Source organism: Sturnira hondurensis, unplaced genomic scaffold, assembly GCF_014824575.4.
Source record: "Sturnira hondurensis isolate 20B ecotype Veracruz unplaced genomic scaffold, ASM1482457v3 Scaffold0002840, whole genome shotgun sequence".
Lineage (NCBI taxonomy): Eukaryota > Metazoa > Chordata > Mammalia > Chiroptera > Phyllostomidae > Sturnira > Sturnira hondurensis.
Window position 1 is genome coordinate 32,743,766 of NW_028075471.1, and position 16,483 is coordinate 32,760,248.

Below are 16,483 nucleotides of genomic sequence, written 5' to 3' on the forward strand. Positions count from 1 at the left end.
TACAAAAATGACCTTAATACAGAGGCAGAAGGAGCATGATCCAGGACAGCTCAGAGCTGAGTGCTGCTCCCGGGTGGTGTGCAGTCTTGCATCGATGTTTGTGAAGCTGCCATTTGACTTGTAGAAGATAAGTATACATTTAATATTAATAGCCACCATGGAAACAATGATAATTATTGTTTCTCCTATGCTGTGACCCCTAACAACACATCAGGTGCTGTGTTTAAAGTCATAAGTAATACATATGTATGTTTATATATTTAATATACACACAGGGTAATGTTTTTGTGGGACCCATGCTATGCACTTATCATATTGCATTGTTGGTGGAACCAGGAGCCTTATGATGCAGAATTTTGAAATGAGGTTAATTTTATCTTTATGTTAGAGGAAAGTCATTGCGACCTGGAGAACCATATTCATCACTTTAAGGAAAATAATATTGGTTGGTTTCAAACCTGCCGGAAACCTCTCCAACCTGAAGACATAAAGCTTGTTTCTAGATGGAGAATTGTAGAAGGCCTCTCTAAGGCTGTCTCAAAAACAGCCCGGTCTTGAAATGTACATGTGGAACGGCCTTGTGACGTGCAATCAAATCTTGCTGCCCCGAGGACTTTACTCCACTGTGGAAACAAAATGAAAACGGTGCTTCGGACCCACCGCCCCAAGTCTTGTGCCACGACACCCCATTTCTGCTTGGGCTGCCATCATTCCAAAGTAACAGCTTTCACCGAAATGTTTTAAAGTGGTGGAAAATCCCCTCAAAACTGGATTGAACGGTGTATGTGTGAACGGCTCCAAAGGGGACTCTTCTGTTGATGGAGATATTTTTCTTTAGATGTAAGAAATATTCTGAGCCTCAGGCCTAGGGAGGAGGCCAGCAGCAGCTCTGCAGAGGAATACCGCCCCTTTCACAAGCCATCCCCACTGCAGGAACTCTGGGTAAAGTAGTTGGTTTTTTTTCCCCCTCCTCTCTCTCTCTCTCCAGTTTTTGAAACTAATGACAGAAGATATTTAAGAGTTTTTTTAGATTACTCCCTCCTTGTTCTAAAATGGTTGTTAATAATGTTGATCTTACCTAACTCCTCTCTTATTTAAAATTCCCCCTGTATCTACCAGACACCCTGAAGTAAGCATGGATTATGGTGGCTCCCGAATGCTCCCAAATCATCCAGTCTAAACCTTTAGGAAAAAAAGACATCCAGGCAGACGCCAGCCACCAATCTAGGAAAAATAACGCCAGATACTGGGATAGTGTTGCTGCATAGCTGATTGGAATATATTTTTTTCTAAAAGGGAAAGTTTTGAGTAAGATATTGTAAATATGCAAACAACTAGACACCATTTTCATTTATTAGACTAGCAAAGATTTTAAATCCTGTTATGGCCTGTCATGTTACCATAAAAAAATTGTAAATATGGAATTTGGGAGGAAAAAACCCTATTTTTTCCATCTGCTCTTTATACTGTCAAATTTATTAAGATATTTTAAGTGGATGATTGTAAAATGTCATTACTATTTATGCCTGATGCAGAACTGAAGTCATGCATTTAAATTGTGTGGGGTTTTTTTAAAAAACAAAAAAAATTAAGAAAGGGGGAAGCAAAATTATTATTTTTTATTTTAATCTAGTTGAAATATTTTCTTAAAATTCACGGGGCAGCGCGTTTCAACTGAGGGTGATTATAGTACGTGTGCAGGTAGCAACAGATTTCACCGTGTAATGTATGTGCCGCTCACACCCTGTTGAGCGTGTTTGCTGAGGATGCGGCCTCTCAGGCGCTCCCGGCGAATTCTCGAGGCTGGAGCGAGACGAAGGCTGCCCGGGGACTGCTCAGCTGAGACCCGGTGGGTTCAGAGGCGCCTCTCCGGATCTGCGGACCTCTCCGGAGGAGACACTGGGGGCAAGCTGATTTATGCGCATTCCTTTAAAGTTGATAGAATGCGTGTCAGCTGCCTAGGACCTGGAGAATCAGAGAAACGTGCAGCGAGTTGCTCGCATCCCATTTTTTCATAAGCAAAAACTTGCAGCGTTATCCAAGAGGCCTGCAGAGATTTTTTGCCTAGGTTTTAGGAGAGGCACACAATAACTAAGGTTTCATCTGCTAGGCCACCGGGCAAATAACAGGTGACTGTATTCTTTATGAAAACACCCACTTTCTGATCAGCTGCTTCCATTCTCGAGCACCGGCCGGCGTCCACCAAGGCCTAAACGCTGTTTGCTATTTTTAATGGGATTTTTAAGGAGAAGAAAATAGACGCTGGCACAGAAAACTGTCTCGATTAGTACGGCCGAGGCTGCGTATTTCACTTCTGCACGGCCCCGTCGCGCCGCTGAAGAGCCGGATCCGCAGGGCACAAATCTTGCCCGCGGGTGGTGGGGCCGCGGCGGCCGGCGCGGAGCTTCCCCAGGTGCAGGGGCGCGGACTCGCGGGAGCAGCGCCTCCGCGGGCTCCGAGCCTCCTGATGCCGCGCCCTTGGGGGCAGAAGCGAGGCTCAGAACCCTCCACGCTTGTTCGCGAACCCTCGACTCAAAATGGAGGCTCCAACCCTACGGAGCCCGCTGCGCTCGGGGCTCGCCGGCGCGCAGACCGCTCTCGAGGCCTGAGACCCCCGGCCTGCGCCCTGCGGACTCGGAGGCACCGCCGCCCGCCCTGGGAGCCTCCCCGCAGCTGCAGGCTGACGTCACTGCCGCCCGCGCGGGCCTCCGCGGGCGTTATTTGCTGAGGACAAGCGGATTGCAATGCAGGTTTTGTGCGGTGCCCCCTTCTGCGCCCCGCCCCTCCCTCCCCCAAAGAAGAACTGGGTATTTAATCTCTCCCGGTTTTAGTTCTTGGCAGCGTGGAAGGTGGTTTGCAACGGGAAATAAAACTTGACAGGGACATTTTCTCTAAAAAGGGTTCTGAGACGGGCTGAAAAGAAATTGTGTTTTTCTCTACCAAATGCTTCCGTTTTCCGAGCCCCGGGCCAAGGGGTGGGGTGAGATCCCAGGGAGCCGAGCGGGGAGCGAGCCGCGCGCAGGGCCAAGTTGTGGACCGGAGCGGCCAAGTCCGGTGGCCCAGGCGGCCACGGGTCTCCTGGGCCGGGAGGCAGCCTGGGCCTCGCCGCGTCCCGCGCCTCTGAGACGCTCGGCCCGGCGCCGACCGCCGCCAGAGGCCAGGTCCCCGCAAGTGCTCGAAGTTGGCACGGCCAGGGGCCAGGTTGGCACACACAGTAGTACCTGGTGCTGGCCAAGGGCGGCCGGGGTCAAGCGAAAGAAGAGGACTCCGGGGAAGGCCTTAGGCTGCTTGGCTTTATCTCCGAGCCTTTTGGCCTAGGGGGGTTGAAGACAAGAGCTCAAAAAGGAGGTGGCGAGAGCACTGCTGGGTGCTTTGTTCGGGCTGAGGGTCTGCGGACCCTGCACAAAATGGACGGGGAATGGGGGTGAACGGTGCAGCAGAAGAGGATTGTCCGGGCTTCTACTGGGTGGGAGAACCTGGAGACAGCAGAACCCCTCTCCCTCCAGCTGAGAGAGCGACCTCATCTCCAGCCGCAAAGGTCAAGTCCTCCACTCCATGGCCAGAGCCGTGGTCAGAGCGGGCGTACTGCGTTGGCCCCAGGAAGACAGGACACACAATTGGCCGGCGACAAGCAGGTTGATAGCTTGGCCTGGAGGACCTGGGGCAGGAGTTCTTTCTTGGTTTCTAACTCCATCACCCCCAGCCCTGTTGAAGTTCCGGAGCCACCTATGCAGACAGTGGTGTGGCTCAGGCTGTACCAGCATGGAGTCCTGGAAGAGCAGGGTGCAGGAATCTTGAGTCCGTGAGACCTATTGCCTGTGAGAGGTAGCAATGCCTGCAAGGTGGAGAGACGGAACATGGAGATGGCTGGATCTGAGTTCTGAGTCCTTAACTCCCATAGAAACAAGAGACCAGGTAGGGACCAGGTAGGGCCAGCGGGCCACTGGGCCAGGAGTAGGTTGAGGGAGCAAGTACCCTGATAGGAGCCTCTCCTGAGGTGCCTGAGTCCGGGCGGCTCCCTTAGTGCATGGCAGGCCTTTGATGAGACCTCTGATGCTCTTCCTCTCCTGCCTAAAGTCTGAGCCAAGAAGTGAGGTGAATTCTTCCAAAGGTAAATATCCGTGATCCCCGCCCCAAGAATGCCCGCACTGTGCTCAGAAGGGGTGGGGGCCCCTCACCTCCGCCTGTGGCCTGTGGACAGCAGGTCACCACACCAGACCCAGCAGTCAACAAACAGCATGAGCCTGGTTTGCTGCTGAGCATATGACTCCAGGTAAAACAAAAATTTTGTCTTCCCCCACCCCAAACAGAATACAGAAAAGCTGAGCTTTATCCCTAGGGCTGCCTGGTGGAGCAGGGCCTAGAGGGGACACTAGTGGCTGGAGAGATTGCCTGTGGGTGGGTACCATGGCAGAACTGCCTCGCAGGGCATGGGGCAGGGTTGGAATAAACAGGGGCTCATCCTTCTCAAGTCTGGAATATGAGCCATGAGTTGTGGCTGAGTAGAAAGGAGGAGGCTGGGGAACTGTCCCTGAGGAAATGGGGGTTTCCTGTGAGCTACAGCTGAGGGAACCCAGGCCCCAGGGCCAGAGCTCCCCTTCTGGTTGGGTGGCCCTCAGTTGTCCCCTTTATTGTAGACATAATCGGCTGGGGAAACCCGTTTGGGCCGAAGTTGCAGGGAGAATGGAAGGCAGATGCTGAAAATCAGGGATTTGCCCTTCAAAGTTCCTCCCACCCCATTTGTTCCCATTCGGTGGTGGGTGGTGGGGAAGTGTCTAATGAGTACACAACAATAAAAATAATAGTTCTTCTGAAAGAAAGTAACCCTTTTTCTCCCACAGTTTGGAGCCACTAAACTAAATAATAACCAGGTGGTTTGGGTGTCTGAGACCTTCAGTTAGGCCCTAGGCCCCACCCCTCAGGGGCCAAGGGAAGAATGTGGACTTCTCCAGATATTGAGGGATCTCTGATGAATGAGCCTGTGGGTCAGAACCAACCAAAAGTTCAAGTTCAAGACATTACCTGTTCCCATACTTTCAGAAAGGGGAGAAGAGCTTGTGGACAGGTGGGTATCTTGCCAACCCATCGGGATAAATTAACACCTGCCTCTGCCCAGCAGTGACGGGGAGGACTCTCTGGGTATATCATCTCAGCCTTAAAGCCGCCTCTGAAGGCGCTGATCTGCCGACAGACCATTTCCTAGTTTCCTGAGAACAAATGCTAGATGCCCCGGGCCTTTCCAGACAATCCTTGTTTGAGGCCTACCGTGGAGGACAGATGTACCTCCAGAACACCTCCCACTGGGAAGGGGAGAGCCCTCCATGGAGGCCTGGCCTCTGAGCAGGGACCAGAGAAGTGTCGTATGGTCATTTCCACCCTGGACCCTCCAGCTGGCTCTTGCACCTGTGTGCAGTGTGGTCACACAGTTTTCAGTGTAGCTTTCTAGAAACAGGTGTGATATTTAAGGACAAAGAAAGGCAGAGGCTCAGACCAAGGAGAGGCAAAAAAAAAAAAAAAAATTGGTGCCTTCAGTGATCCATAGGTACATGACCATAGATCTTTGGGAGGGAGTTTATCAAGTGAGCCTGACTCCTCCCAGGCCAGCCGCCACCCAGGATTGCGGGGCCCAGAAAAGCAGAAGCTAGGTCCCTAGAAGAGAAGGTGGAAGTGCTGGAAAGAGAGGGGGGGAGAGAAAAAGCACACCGTGGGGCCTTGGAATGGAGAATTCAGAAGATGATAAATTCAGTTCCCATTCCTGGTGGAAGCCGGACCTGAGGAAGAGTTAGGAACCAAACAGGCCCCCTTCTCTATGCAGGACTACTGGGTGCCCTCCAGTGGCACCTCGGCTCTTGCTCAGCCTATGAGAGGCATCCGCAGAGTCAGGAGACTGAAGAAGGGGACACTCCGCTGAAAAGAGGCAGGGCAGGATACAGGCAGGCAGTGGCTGCAGGGAGACAGGACTGGCCTGGGAGGAAATGGGGTGAGCCGGCAGCTTGGTATTGGGATTACACTATGGACTCGACGCGGAGCACTCAAAGGGTTGCAAGTGCAGTGAGGGGACAATGAGCCACTAGCGGAGCCCAAGCCAGCCCCAAAGAAAGAGGAGTGCACAGCCTCGACCCAGGGCCCGTTGGGGTCGGGAACAGCGAGTCTGCAGGTGTCCCCTGCCCCCAGCTCTGTCCTCTCTTGCTGCCGAGCAGGTGTTAAGCCGCCTATCAAGTGTCAGTCCTTTCGGGCTCAGTCTCACATCCCTCGAATGACTCCGCTGGAAACGTCCCCAAACACAACAATCTCAGGGAAAGGCCTCACACTGCCCCGGTGCACACTGACCAGCCAAGGCTGCCCAACCCCGGGCACCGCCAACAACCGCCCTCCGGCTGCTGCCCAGACCCATCGGCTGCAAGAAGAAGCGGAGGCGGCAGTGCTGGGCAGAAGCACCTGGACACACTTTATTCCGATAGCCTTCCTAGGAAGGCGCTGGGGGCTCGGGGGCGCATGAACCCGCCTGTCCTCGCCCGGGCGCACTCAGCCCTCTGGAGAAGGGTCCGAAGGCGCTGCAGAACTCCCCTACACCCCGCACCCCTCAGCATTAGGGCCTAATCAAACGAAGCCTTGGAAAGGCGAGGTCTGCCTTGCTGAGCAAATCTCCTCGTTAGCCATTTCCGCCTGAAGAGGTTGGCGCGGGCGGGCGCCAGCCTTCTCCACTCCGGGTGGCCATCTCCAAAGGCTGCGCGGGAGCGCTGGGGCCGGCCCTGCGAGGGCTGCCTAGACCTTGAAGTTTGGAAAAACAACAAGAAGAGAGGTTTGGAAAAACAACACGAAGAGATTGAAACGGCTCCCTCCCTTCTCCGCAGACACGCACGCACCGTCAGTCCGCCGCCACTTCCTGCCTTTGTTTTTCTTCCTCCCAAACATTTTTGGCCTCTTGCATTCGCTGCTGTGGGGCTCCGGGTTGACGAGAGAAGGAAATACATGCTGAAGATTGTTCTCTGGAGATGGCCCCACGCTGTGGAAATCTTGAGAAAGAACGGCTCATGAGAAGCCAGTCTCCAGGGCCAATGTCATAGTCTTGCCTGGCTCAGCCATTTCAAGAAATGCAACTCGGACTTGGACTTCCAGGGCGGCCTTAGTCCCCGTCGGGTCTTCCCCTGAGCCCTGAGCAGGGTGGGCTCAGCTCCGCTGTCGGGCCTCCTGCAAAGCGGAAGAGTCAATTAGGCTCAGAGCAAAGTCAAAAACTAAGGACCCCAGGTTCTGCCTCCCCTGCTTCCCCAAGATTTGGTCTGATCCTCAGAGCTGCGCCCACCCTCAAACTCCCTCCCCCAGACATTCACACAGCCAGTATATTTGGGGCAAGAAGGGCAGGAATGGGCAAAACTGGGAGCAGTGCCACGGCCTTGGGGATCTGAGAGTCCACTCTGTCCCACCCTGCTGGGAAATTAAGCATTCACTACCCTAGGTGTTTTGTCTTCTCCCGGCACCAAAAGCCTTTGCCCTCATCCATCTTCCCAGCTGTGCCCCCACACACCCCCTTCCAGGCTACCAGGTCCGCCCAGCGCCCCACGTCTGTAGAGCCTTTGGAATTGCCCTGCCAGCCGCTCCCGAGCGCCTTCCTCTGCTCCAGCCTTTCCTCCAGCATTTGCCTTTGTCTCCTGCAGACACCCATGGGATCCAGACCTGCCGGGCACCCCTCCGCTGGGTTCGCAAGAACACGGAAGACACTGGTTATGCAGAGCAGAGCACGTCCCCGTACCAACCTTTCTGTGGGGACCTCTTCTCCCTGGCACCAAGGGGTAACCGATCTAATTAGGAGAGGGGCTGCAAGCAGCTGGGGGAGGCAGCCTGGCGTCCCCCGCTGGCAGGCCACCACAGCCTGTCTGCTCAGGCACAAGCTGAAGTTGACTGCCAAAAGTGCTATAAAACCCCAGGTCTGTCTAGAACTGTTTTCGGTTCCCCTAGACGCCCCCGGGTTCAATTATAGCCTTAAAAGCCCTAATACAAGTGCAAGAATTTGTTTGCCTTCACCCAGGGGCGGGGCAAGCCCCGCAATGGTGGCGCCTTTGTTACAGCACAGTCACTGAAGCCCCTCATGCATTCCTTTTGTTTGAGGGTGGGAGTGGTGGGGACTGGGTGGGCTCTTGGTAGAGAGTTTGGGAGAACCAAAATCAAGCCAGGGAATGGCTCAAATACTGCTCATTGAAAACCTCTCCTTCCCCCTTTTAATTCTGTCTCCAAAAAAGAGATACTGTGGAGAAACAAACAATTTTGCCTTGTTGGGCGCTGCTGGAAATCGAAGTTCGTTCGTTTGTTTGTTTGTTTTCTTTCTGCTGCAAGGAAATCCCGTGATTGTGATTCTCAGCTTTAGGTGGTCTCGAGCTGCCCTTCCCCGACAATCCTTCTTCCCACTAGACCCTTTCCTTCCCACTGCTGCTGCCCTCTGCACGAGCCACAGTGGACAAATATGTCGCGTTAAAGACGCACAAATAATTTCGAGTTCTGCTCTGAGAGATTACAGGGCATGAACGTTCTCACAGCAAAACCGGAATAAAGAGTTCACTAAACCGGTGTGTTGGAGTAGTGTGATTTGTGATAAGCTACCCTGTGAAGGGGGGGCAGTAGGAACCACATAAACATTAATGCTGATAAATTAGTTTACTCCACTACAGAGTAATTATTCGATATTATTGATATTTACAGCGGGCATTCAAATGCAGTGGCGAGCCATCACTTGGAGAAAATACATAACGAGAATGCTCCTTTTCCAGTGCAATACATGATTAGATTTGTTATTGAGTCAGTTACAGTCAGCTCAGCAATAAATAAATAAATCGATGTTGACACTTAAATACCAACGATGTTAGCGTTTATACTCTAAATCTCCCCAAGATATATAAATACCTTCAGTTATTTCCTGGATGGGGAAAGGGAAAAGGTTATTCTTTTTCATTTTCGACTTTGTTTCAGACACATTCAGCTCCTTCCAAGAAGATAGGTGAGGGGCGGCCCCGGGGCTGGGCCCCTCCCTGCCCCTGGCTCTGTCTGGCGGCTCTGCTTCTCTTTCTTTCGATTCCCCCAAACGTTGTTCATTCGGTCTTGCAAGAGGGTGAGCATTTTTCACCATCATTTTTTTTCCTTTCCTCTTCCCAAGAAAACTAGACTCACACCAGCGGCTATGGCCTCTATCTCTAGATTTATCTCCAACCCAGCCTTTTAAAGGCAGCCCTGTCACCCCAGGTGATGGGAGCTTGGGAAACACACCTCTCTTCTTTGGCATTGTGTTTCTTCTGTGGGAAGAGTAGCAGGAAAGGCGCCGAAACCTTCTGAGTTTCTGCCCTGCACATCTCTGGCTCTCGTGTTTTGCAAGGAAGGGAGGAGGCACGTTTACCCCTTTCTCAGCCACGCTCCCTGGTCCTCACCCCCTTCTCACTGCCCCCACTATCCGCACAGCTCTGGACTTCTCTAGAAGCCCGGTGGGTCCCTGAAGGTGCAGCATACCCAGGAGAAGACTCCTCGAATGTCACCGCCTCTAAAGCAGCCCAGGCTCGCCTCTACTGCAAGGTTTCGAGAGTCCTCCGCTTCCGAAGACCAGGCGGGCGGGCGGACCAGTGCGCAGCTGCCCAGCCCCCGCGCCTCTGGCTCTGCGGAGTGACTCCGAACCCCCGCGGGCAGCGGGGAGGAGAGAGTGGGGAGAGGAGGCCGGCCAGGAGGGTGAAGGGGAGGTCGATCCCGGGTAGGACGAAGGCCCTCCGGGACCTGCGGATCCCTGACAAACCGCGGGGGAAGCCGCCTGGTTGTTGGCGGTTTAGGGACGGAAGGCACTAAAGCGGTTCGGAAGTGACCATGAATGCGAGCGTGTAATCAAGTCACCGTGCAAATCGGGCAAGCCTCGAGGCAGGCACATCCTAGGTGGCGAACCCTGGCCCCGAAGAGGGTCCGGCCGGGGTCGGAGGCAGAGGTGGCTCCCAGAGCAAACCTGTGGGAGGCAGACAGCGAAGAAGGAGGCGCGAACGCGATCCTCCAAGTGAATCGATTCCACGACCACACATGGGCCACGCAGCGAGGAGCTCCCACCCGGACACCCCCAGCCCAGGGCTTCTTCCTTCGCCCGGGGAGTGGTGAGTGGCAGGAGTTGAGCTCTCTCGCCGCCCACGGCGCACCGGAGGGCCAGGACCGTGCGGCGGAGCGCAAGCCGGGCTCACCCCAGCCTCCCCGCGCGCCGGGAGGCCCCCCAGCCAACATGAGTTACACCGGCGATTACGTGCTTTCGGTGAGAACACCGAGTGACGATCTGTTGCTTCCCCTGAGGTAGCTACAAAGAAAGAAATCCGGGAGGGAGGGGAGGGGGGAAAAAGGAAAGGGGGGAAAAAAGGCCCGGACTAGCTCGCAGCTTGTCAATTTCAACATCGGGTCACATGACCAGCACCTCCCTGCTAAGGATGGGGATAGATTTCCACGTCAGCTTACGTCTCCAAATTTCTACTTCACGGATCCGCTTCAAAGAGGCAGCTGCAGTGGAGAATCATGTTAAGCTCGGCTACTGCGGAGAGCCCAAGGTAGCCCAATGATGGATTTTGATGAGCGTGGTCCCTGCTCCTCTAACATGTATTTGCCAAGTTGTACTTACTACGTCTCGGGTCCAGATTTCTCCAGCCTCCCTTCTTTTCTGCCCCAGACCCCGTCTTCGCGCCCAATGACATACTCCTACTCTTCCAACCTGCCCCAGGTCCAACCCGTGCGCGAAGTGACCTTCAGGGAGTACGCCATTGAGCCCGCCACTAAATGGCACCCCCGCGGCAACCTGGCCCACTGCTACCCCGCGGAGGAGCTCGTGCACCGGGACTGCCTGCAGGCGCCCGGCGCGGCCGGCGTGCCCGGCGACGTGCTGGCCAAGAGCTCGGCCAACGTCTACCACCACCCCACCCCCGCCGTCTCGTCCAATTTCTATAGCACCGTGGGCAGGAACGGCGTCCTGCCTCAGGCTTTCGACCAGTTTTTCGAGACGGCCTACGGCACCACGGAAAACCTCGCCTCCTCCGACTACCCCGGGGACAAGAGCGCGGAGAAGGGCCCCCCGGCGGCCGCGGCGACCTCCGCGGCGGTGGCCGCGGCGGCAGCGGCCACGGGCACGCCGGCAACTTCAAGTTCGGACGGCGGCGCCGGCGGCTGCCGGGAGGCGGCGGCGGCGGAGGAAAAGGAGCGGCGGCGGCGCCCCGAGAGCAGCAGCAGCCCCGAGTCGTCTTCCGGCCACACTGAGGACAAGGCCGGCGGCTCCAGTACGTATAAAGGCAGGGCCCAGCGCTTTATGAAAGGGGAGTTGGAAATCTAGCGCAGCACCGCTGTTAAATTTTTATATGCTGTTTTATAAGCATATAAGGTTTATGAAGGGCCTTTAGGTTTCCCCCAACAAAACTTTGTTATAAAAGTCGGGATCACGTGGCGAGTGCTGAAATTGGCCGTGAAATACCCACCGGCCAAGGCATGCCTGCAAAAAAAAAAAACCAAAAAAAAACCCAAACCACCCCAAACTCCCTTTTCCCCCTTCTCGGCTCCCAGGCCCGGCAGCTCGACCCCTCTCAGGGCCAGCTCGGGGCTGGGGAGCCGGAGGTGGGCGCCTGTAAATTCCCCCTGCAAGGGCTCCGGGAGCCTTTGATAGCGAGGTAATCCGGAGATTTTTATAAAAACCATGTGTTGCGCCGGGTCTCCAGTCCCGGCCGGGATTCAAAGGCATCGCTGTTTAATGATGGCGCTAGAAGCGTGTTTAGCAGATAAAATAGCCCGCTTAGCTCGAGCAATATATTAAAAGAAACAAATTAACCCAACGTTGGCTTTTTTTTTTTTTTTTACCAAATGAAGTCATTCTCCTCTTGCGCTGTGGCAATTACTTGCCGCCTTCTGTCCATCCGCATGTTACTCACAATTGCTATTCAATCTGTCAAAAGCGGGGTTTTCTTTCTTTATGTCTTGTGGAGTTTTATCCAAAGGGGGAGCGAGCGGAGCCTGCCCGCAGCTTTGGCAAACCCTCTTTCCCCCACCCTATCTAAAAAAGCAGCCTTGCCCTAGGGAAACCCGCACATCGGTGTGGCCCGCCCGGTGCTCGGAGAAGGCCCAGGGTAGGGGCTTCCGCTGACATCTTCTGACCTGGAAGAAGCCAGGAGGCTGGCCAGACAGGCAAGAGCTGGTGGCCAGGACTCCAGCTGACAAAAGAACCGGCAGCTGCCCCACATGTCAAGCAGGGGAAAGGCTGGGACAGGGAGCTGGGGGCTGGGGCTGCCTTTACTGCCTCAGGAACCGGCCGCCCAGGTGCTGGAAGGTGAAATGTCCCTGGGCGACTGTTTGTTTAGTCTGGCCAGGCTGGAGGCAGCCAGCAACCCCCACTCGGCTAGGAAGCACTAGGGAGCGAGCCTTCCCGGCACAAACTCTTCCCTTGCTGTGAGGAGCCCTCCTTTCTGCTTTGCAGGCAGCAGGAGCAGCCTCCCTGGGGGCCTATCTAGGGAGCTGACTTTTATCTGGGGCTGAGCCTCCGCCTGCAGCCTGTCCCCAACCCACAGTAGAAGCCTGAAGGTAGGGGCCTGGAGAGACCCCAAGGGGGCTTGGGCAGGGCCCTCAGTTCCTGGAGCCAGCCCCTTTCCTCCACTCAGGGCTCTGGGATGAACTGCAGCCCCCACACCTGGCTTACTCCTTGCTTCTTCCTCTGCAGGTGGCCAACGCACCCGGAAAAAGCGCTGCCCCTACACCAAGTACCAGATCCGGGAGCTGGAGCGGGAGTTCTTCTTCAGCGTGTACATCAACAAAGAGAAGCGTCTGCAGCTGTCTCGCATGCTCAACCTCACCGACCGTCAAGTCAAAATCTGGTTTCAGAACAGAAGAATGAAGGAAAAAAAAATTAACAGAGACCGGTTACAATATTACTCTGCCAACCCCCTTCTCTAAAGCTCCAGCCAGTTGGAATTGGGTGGGGGGCTTCTTACACATGAGATTACATGCAGATTTTGCCCTTGACAAGATCAAGGCACACAGTGACTGTTGAAGACAGGATGTGCGCAAGAGAAGGGACTGCTACAGGAGATAGGCCCAAAGAAGGCAGTCTGGGACTCTCTGGGGCATCTGTGGTTAGGATTTCTAGTAATAATTGGATTCAGAGAGTTGTGCATCAGCTGGGAAGAATGGTTTGGGACCCCTGGTGTTTCAGTCTTGGAGACTTCGGAGCTTCAGGCTGGGTGTGGTCTCCATGAGGGACTGGGCCCCCTGCCAGGACCCCTGGAGATGGACCTCCCAGGACCCTCCACTTGGAGCCTGCCCTCCCCCACCCAGGACCCCTGCATCAAGAAGCTTTTCAACCTCCAAACCCAGTTCAATTTGGGGACAGGAGCGGAAGGAAAGGGGATGATTCCTCGATGTCTGGAATGGGGCTGCTTTCCAAAGTCAATGTGAAACACAACTGGACTAAGAGGTGGATATGAGGTGGAAGAGGGCTGCTGATCCTGGAGGAAAAGCAGAATGAAAAAGAAATCTACTATTCCTGGTGGCGTTGGTGGCTGTCCACCTCACGTAGCCACTCACCGCACTGCCTCAGGCCTGAGCTGCTTAGCAGTTGCCTCCTGCAGCCCACCTAGTTTATTCTATCATTGAGGGTCTTCGTCCTGGGCTGCCACTCAGGCAAGCCTAAAGCTTGGTTGCAGAGTAGACTGTTCCCCAAGGTGGAAGACATCAAAAAGCAAAGAGGCTGAGCCCAGGCCGCTGGCCCCTGGATCTCTGCAGGAAATGCCTGTGGAGTGCGGCAGCTTGGCAAAGCCTCTGCCCCACTTAATTGAAGCTTGGATTTGCTCAGGGGAGGAGCCGGCCTGGCCCACGGTCCCCAGCTATGAGGGGCATAAGTTCTCCAAAACACCAGGTTCTGATGCCACACTCTGCCCTTCAATGCCCCAGAACTGAGCTTGGAAGCTTTCTGTGTGCGACCTTCCAAGAGATCAAGAGTGATTTGGAATTATTTTAAAAGATAAATATTATATTATATATATATATATTTCCCTGCAGAACCAAAGCGAATTTCAAAAGATACAATATAGAGGGGAAAAAGATGATGAAGAAAATATTTAAAGGTTCTATCTGTTTACAATGTTCCACGGTTAAACTCACTCACTGCTAAGAATATTTGAATGTACTCTTCATACAGGGATGGTGTTCGAAAGACTTGTAAATAAAGGAACCATAACCTATTTTGTTTGATTTTTTTAACCATTTTCTGATTTCCTTTGGGACACTACATTGGTGGGGGGGGGAGCAGGAAGGGTGTTTAGAATGGCCTTTTTAATTTCTTGTGATATTTTGAAAGCATTGGGGGTTTTCCCAACAGTGTCAGGGGAACCTCAGCTGAGAAAGCCAGGCCTCCTCCCCCGGACTCTTCTCTGCTTCCCTGTGTTAAGAAGCATCTGGTGGCTCTGTTTGTAACAGGGGTGTTGGCCTGTCTTCTGTTCTCACCCACCACGGATGTCCGATGTCGCAGCATGTATACAGGCGATATGGCACAAGGACAATAAAGACTGTGGAAACCTGAGTATTGGGTCCTGGTGTGACATTTCTCTCCTTGCTCACCTTTTACTGCCAAATGTCTAATTCCATCACCACCACCCCCCACACACACACAGACACCAAGAAAGGGGCAAGTTACCAGGCCCCTGAGAGGGTGGAGAGGTGACTTCGGGTTTAATTCCCCTAGAAGCCAGATTTAGGGAGCCTAGGTGACTGGCCAGGGTCCATGGGGGAAATGGGGTTCCAGGAATGGGGTAACTCAGGCCTTGGAACATGGGTTTCTTTCTCCCACCCACCTAGCCCTGGGAGAAAACCTTGGGGCTTGAGGTAGCCAGTGAATCTGATCCCAGACTGGGCTCCCTCACCTCAGGACCAGCAGCACTGACGTGGAACTGCTCTGGGGGACCCTTCAGCACCAGGGGGGGCCGACTGAGTAGGAAGACAGAGCAGACTCTCAAGGGTCTGTGAGGGTGCTTTCTCCCCTGCTCCCAGCTGAGGCTGCCTTTTCCCTTTGGGGAAAGAGAGATGTTTGTTTCCTCTTTGTTTCCTGCCTTTGAACTTCTGCCTTAAATTTGGACATCACCCATAACCTTGAGGGGCAGGGCGGAAAGACCAGAGCTTTTTGTTGCCACCCCACCCCCACCCCACTCCCATCCCACCACCCTCTCCCTAGCCCCCCCGCCCGCCCGCCCCCGGGGCAGAGCCAGAGCAGCACAGGGGATGAAAGTGGGAGAAGGGCCCCAGGCCCCAAACCCCGCTTTGTTTATTTGTTTGTGTGTTTGTCTAACTGGCGCGACTGGGAAAATCGAGCTCAAAGAGGAGTGGGACAGACCTCGGAGATGGATGTCTAGGTTGATAGACAGACACCGAGGTGAACAAGGCCTCTCCTGAGAGGCAGGGAGGGGGCGGGCAGGGAAGCCCAAGGTTTAAGGGAAGACTCCCTTTGGGATGGTTAAAGATTAACCAAAGTCTCGCAAGTTGTTAGAGAGAGTCCAGCCAGGAGGACTGTTCCCGAGCGGGCGGCGAGCGGGCGCGGGTTTGATTTCTGAGCCCTATAAAAGCCCATCCTCCGATGGCTGTGACAATGTGGTCGTAAACCCGTCCGGGGCCGGCCAATTTGCATATTTGGAATGCGCCGCTATAAACCCGGCTGGGGTTTTGCAGCAATTTCTTAGATGTAAAAGTGAGATCTCTTTAGCGGCGGGCTGGGCACATTCTCTCCTGTCTCAGCCTGGAGCCCGCTTCCCTCTCCCGGCTCTGGTCGGAGCTCGGGCCGGGTCTAGGCCCTCAGCAGCCACGAGATGGCGCACTTCCGATCAATGTCAAAGCCGCCGGAGAGCCCGGAACCCCAGCGAGATTCTTGGCCTTTGTTCGCTTCTGATACTAAGAGCAGCGCGTTACATTATTTCACTTGCCCCGCTCCCTTTCATATCAAAAAAGGGGGGCTCACCTTCAAGAAGTGGTTGGTGTTGTAATTTAAAGCAAAGCGCCGTCTCTAGGCCTCGCAGGCGCCGCAGCGCAGAGAAGCCAGCGGTCCGTTGTCAGTGATTTCGGAAATGTGTCAAGGTAAGGGGCTACAAGTTTAGTGATTTCAACCTGGCTGGGGCGGGAATGAGGAGGTGGCCGATGTCTGAGCAGGGCTGGGGGAAGCCGCTAGGTTTGTGTGCTCCTGGGTGACGCCGTAGGTGGTCAGCCCATCCACCCACCCCCAGTCGCTCCCTAAGGTTGGAAAGGGAAGGCCTACGTGGAAAAGTAGACGATTTTAGCTCCTTGGGCCACCTAAAAACCCAAGGCAATCTTTTGATTTTGTAAAAGTATTCAGAATCGGATGAACCAGGGATGGGAGGCATCCAAGAGAAAGGGTCCCGGCTGTGCTGGGATGGGGGGGGCGGCGGTCGTGGTCGGGGCATAAAAAGGAGATGGAGGGACTGGGGGGAAGAAAACAGTTTTTACTCCA

At 54.3% G+C, this 16,483-nt stretch overlaps 1 protein-coding gene and 1 long non-coding RNA gene across 3 annotated transcripts; one reads left to right on the plus strand and one right to left on the minus strand.

Moving 5' to 3' along the window:
• Positions 1-6,422: 6,422 nt before the first annotated feature.
• LOC118983587 (uncharacterized) lies at positions 6,423-10,449 on the minus strand. Of its 2 annotated transcripts, none has more exons than XR_005065746.1 (4): positions 10,256-10,449; positions 9,865-9,970; positions 6,867-7,191; positions 6,423-6,771 (listed from the first exon to the last, which is right to left on the minus strand). It is a non-coding gene; the product is annotated as an uncharacterized LOC118983587 (long non-coding RNA). The 2 variants fall into 2 exon arrangements; XR_005065745.1 differs by having other exon boundaries at positions 9,493-9,970.
• Positions 10,373-14,221, plus strand: HOXA11 (homeobox A11). The gene is made up of 2 exons (XM_037041246.1): positions 10,373-11,270; positions 12,695-14,221. Exons 1-2 carry the CDS (start codon positions 10,559-10,561, stop codon positions 12,925-12,927), a joined length of 945 nt encoding a protein of 314 aa, XP_036897141.1. The 5' UTR covers positions 10,373-10,558; the 3' UTR covers positions 12,928-14,221.
• The last annotated feature ends 2,262 nt before the right edge of the window (positions 14,222-16,483 follow it).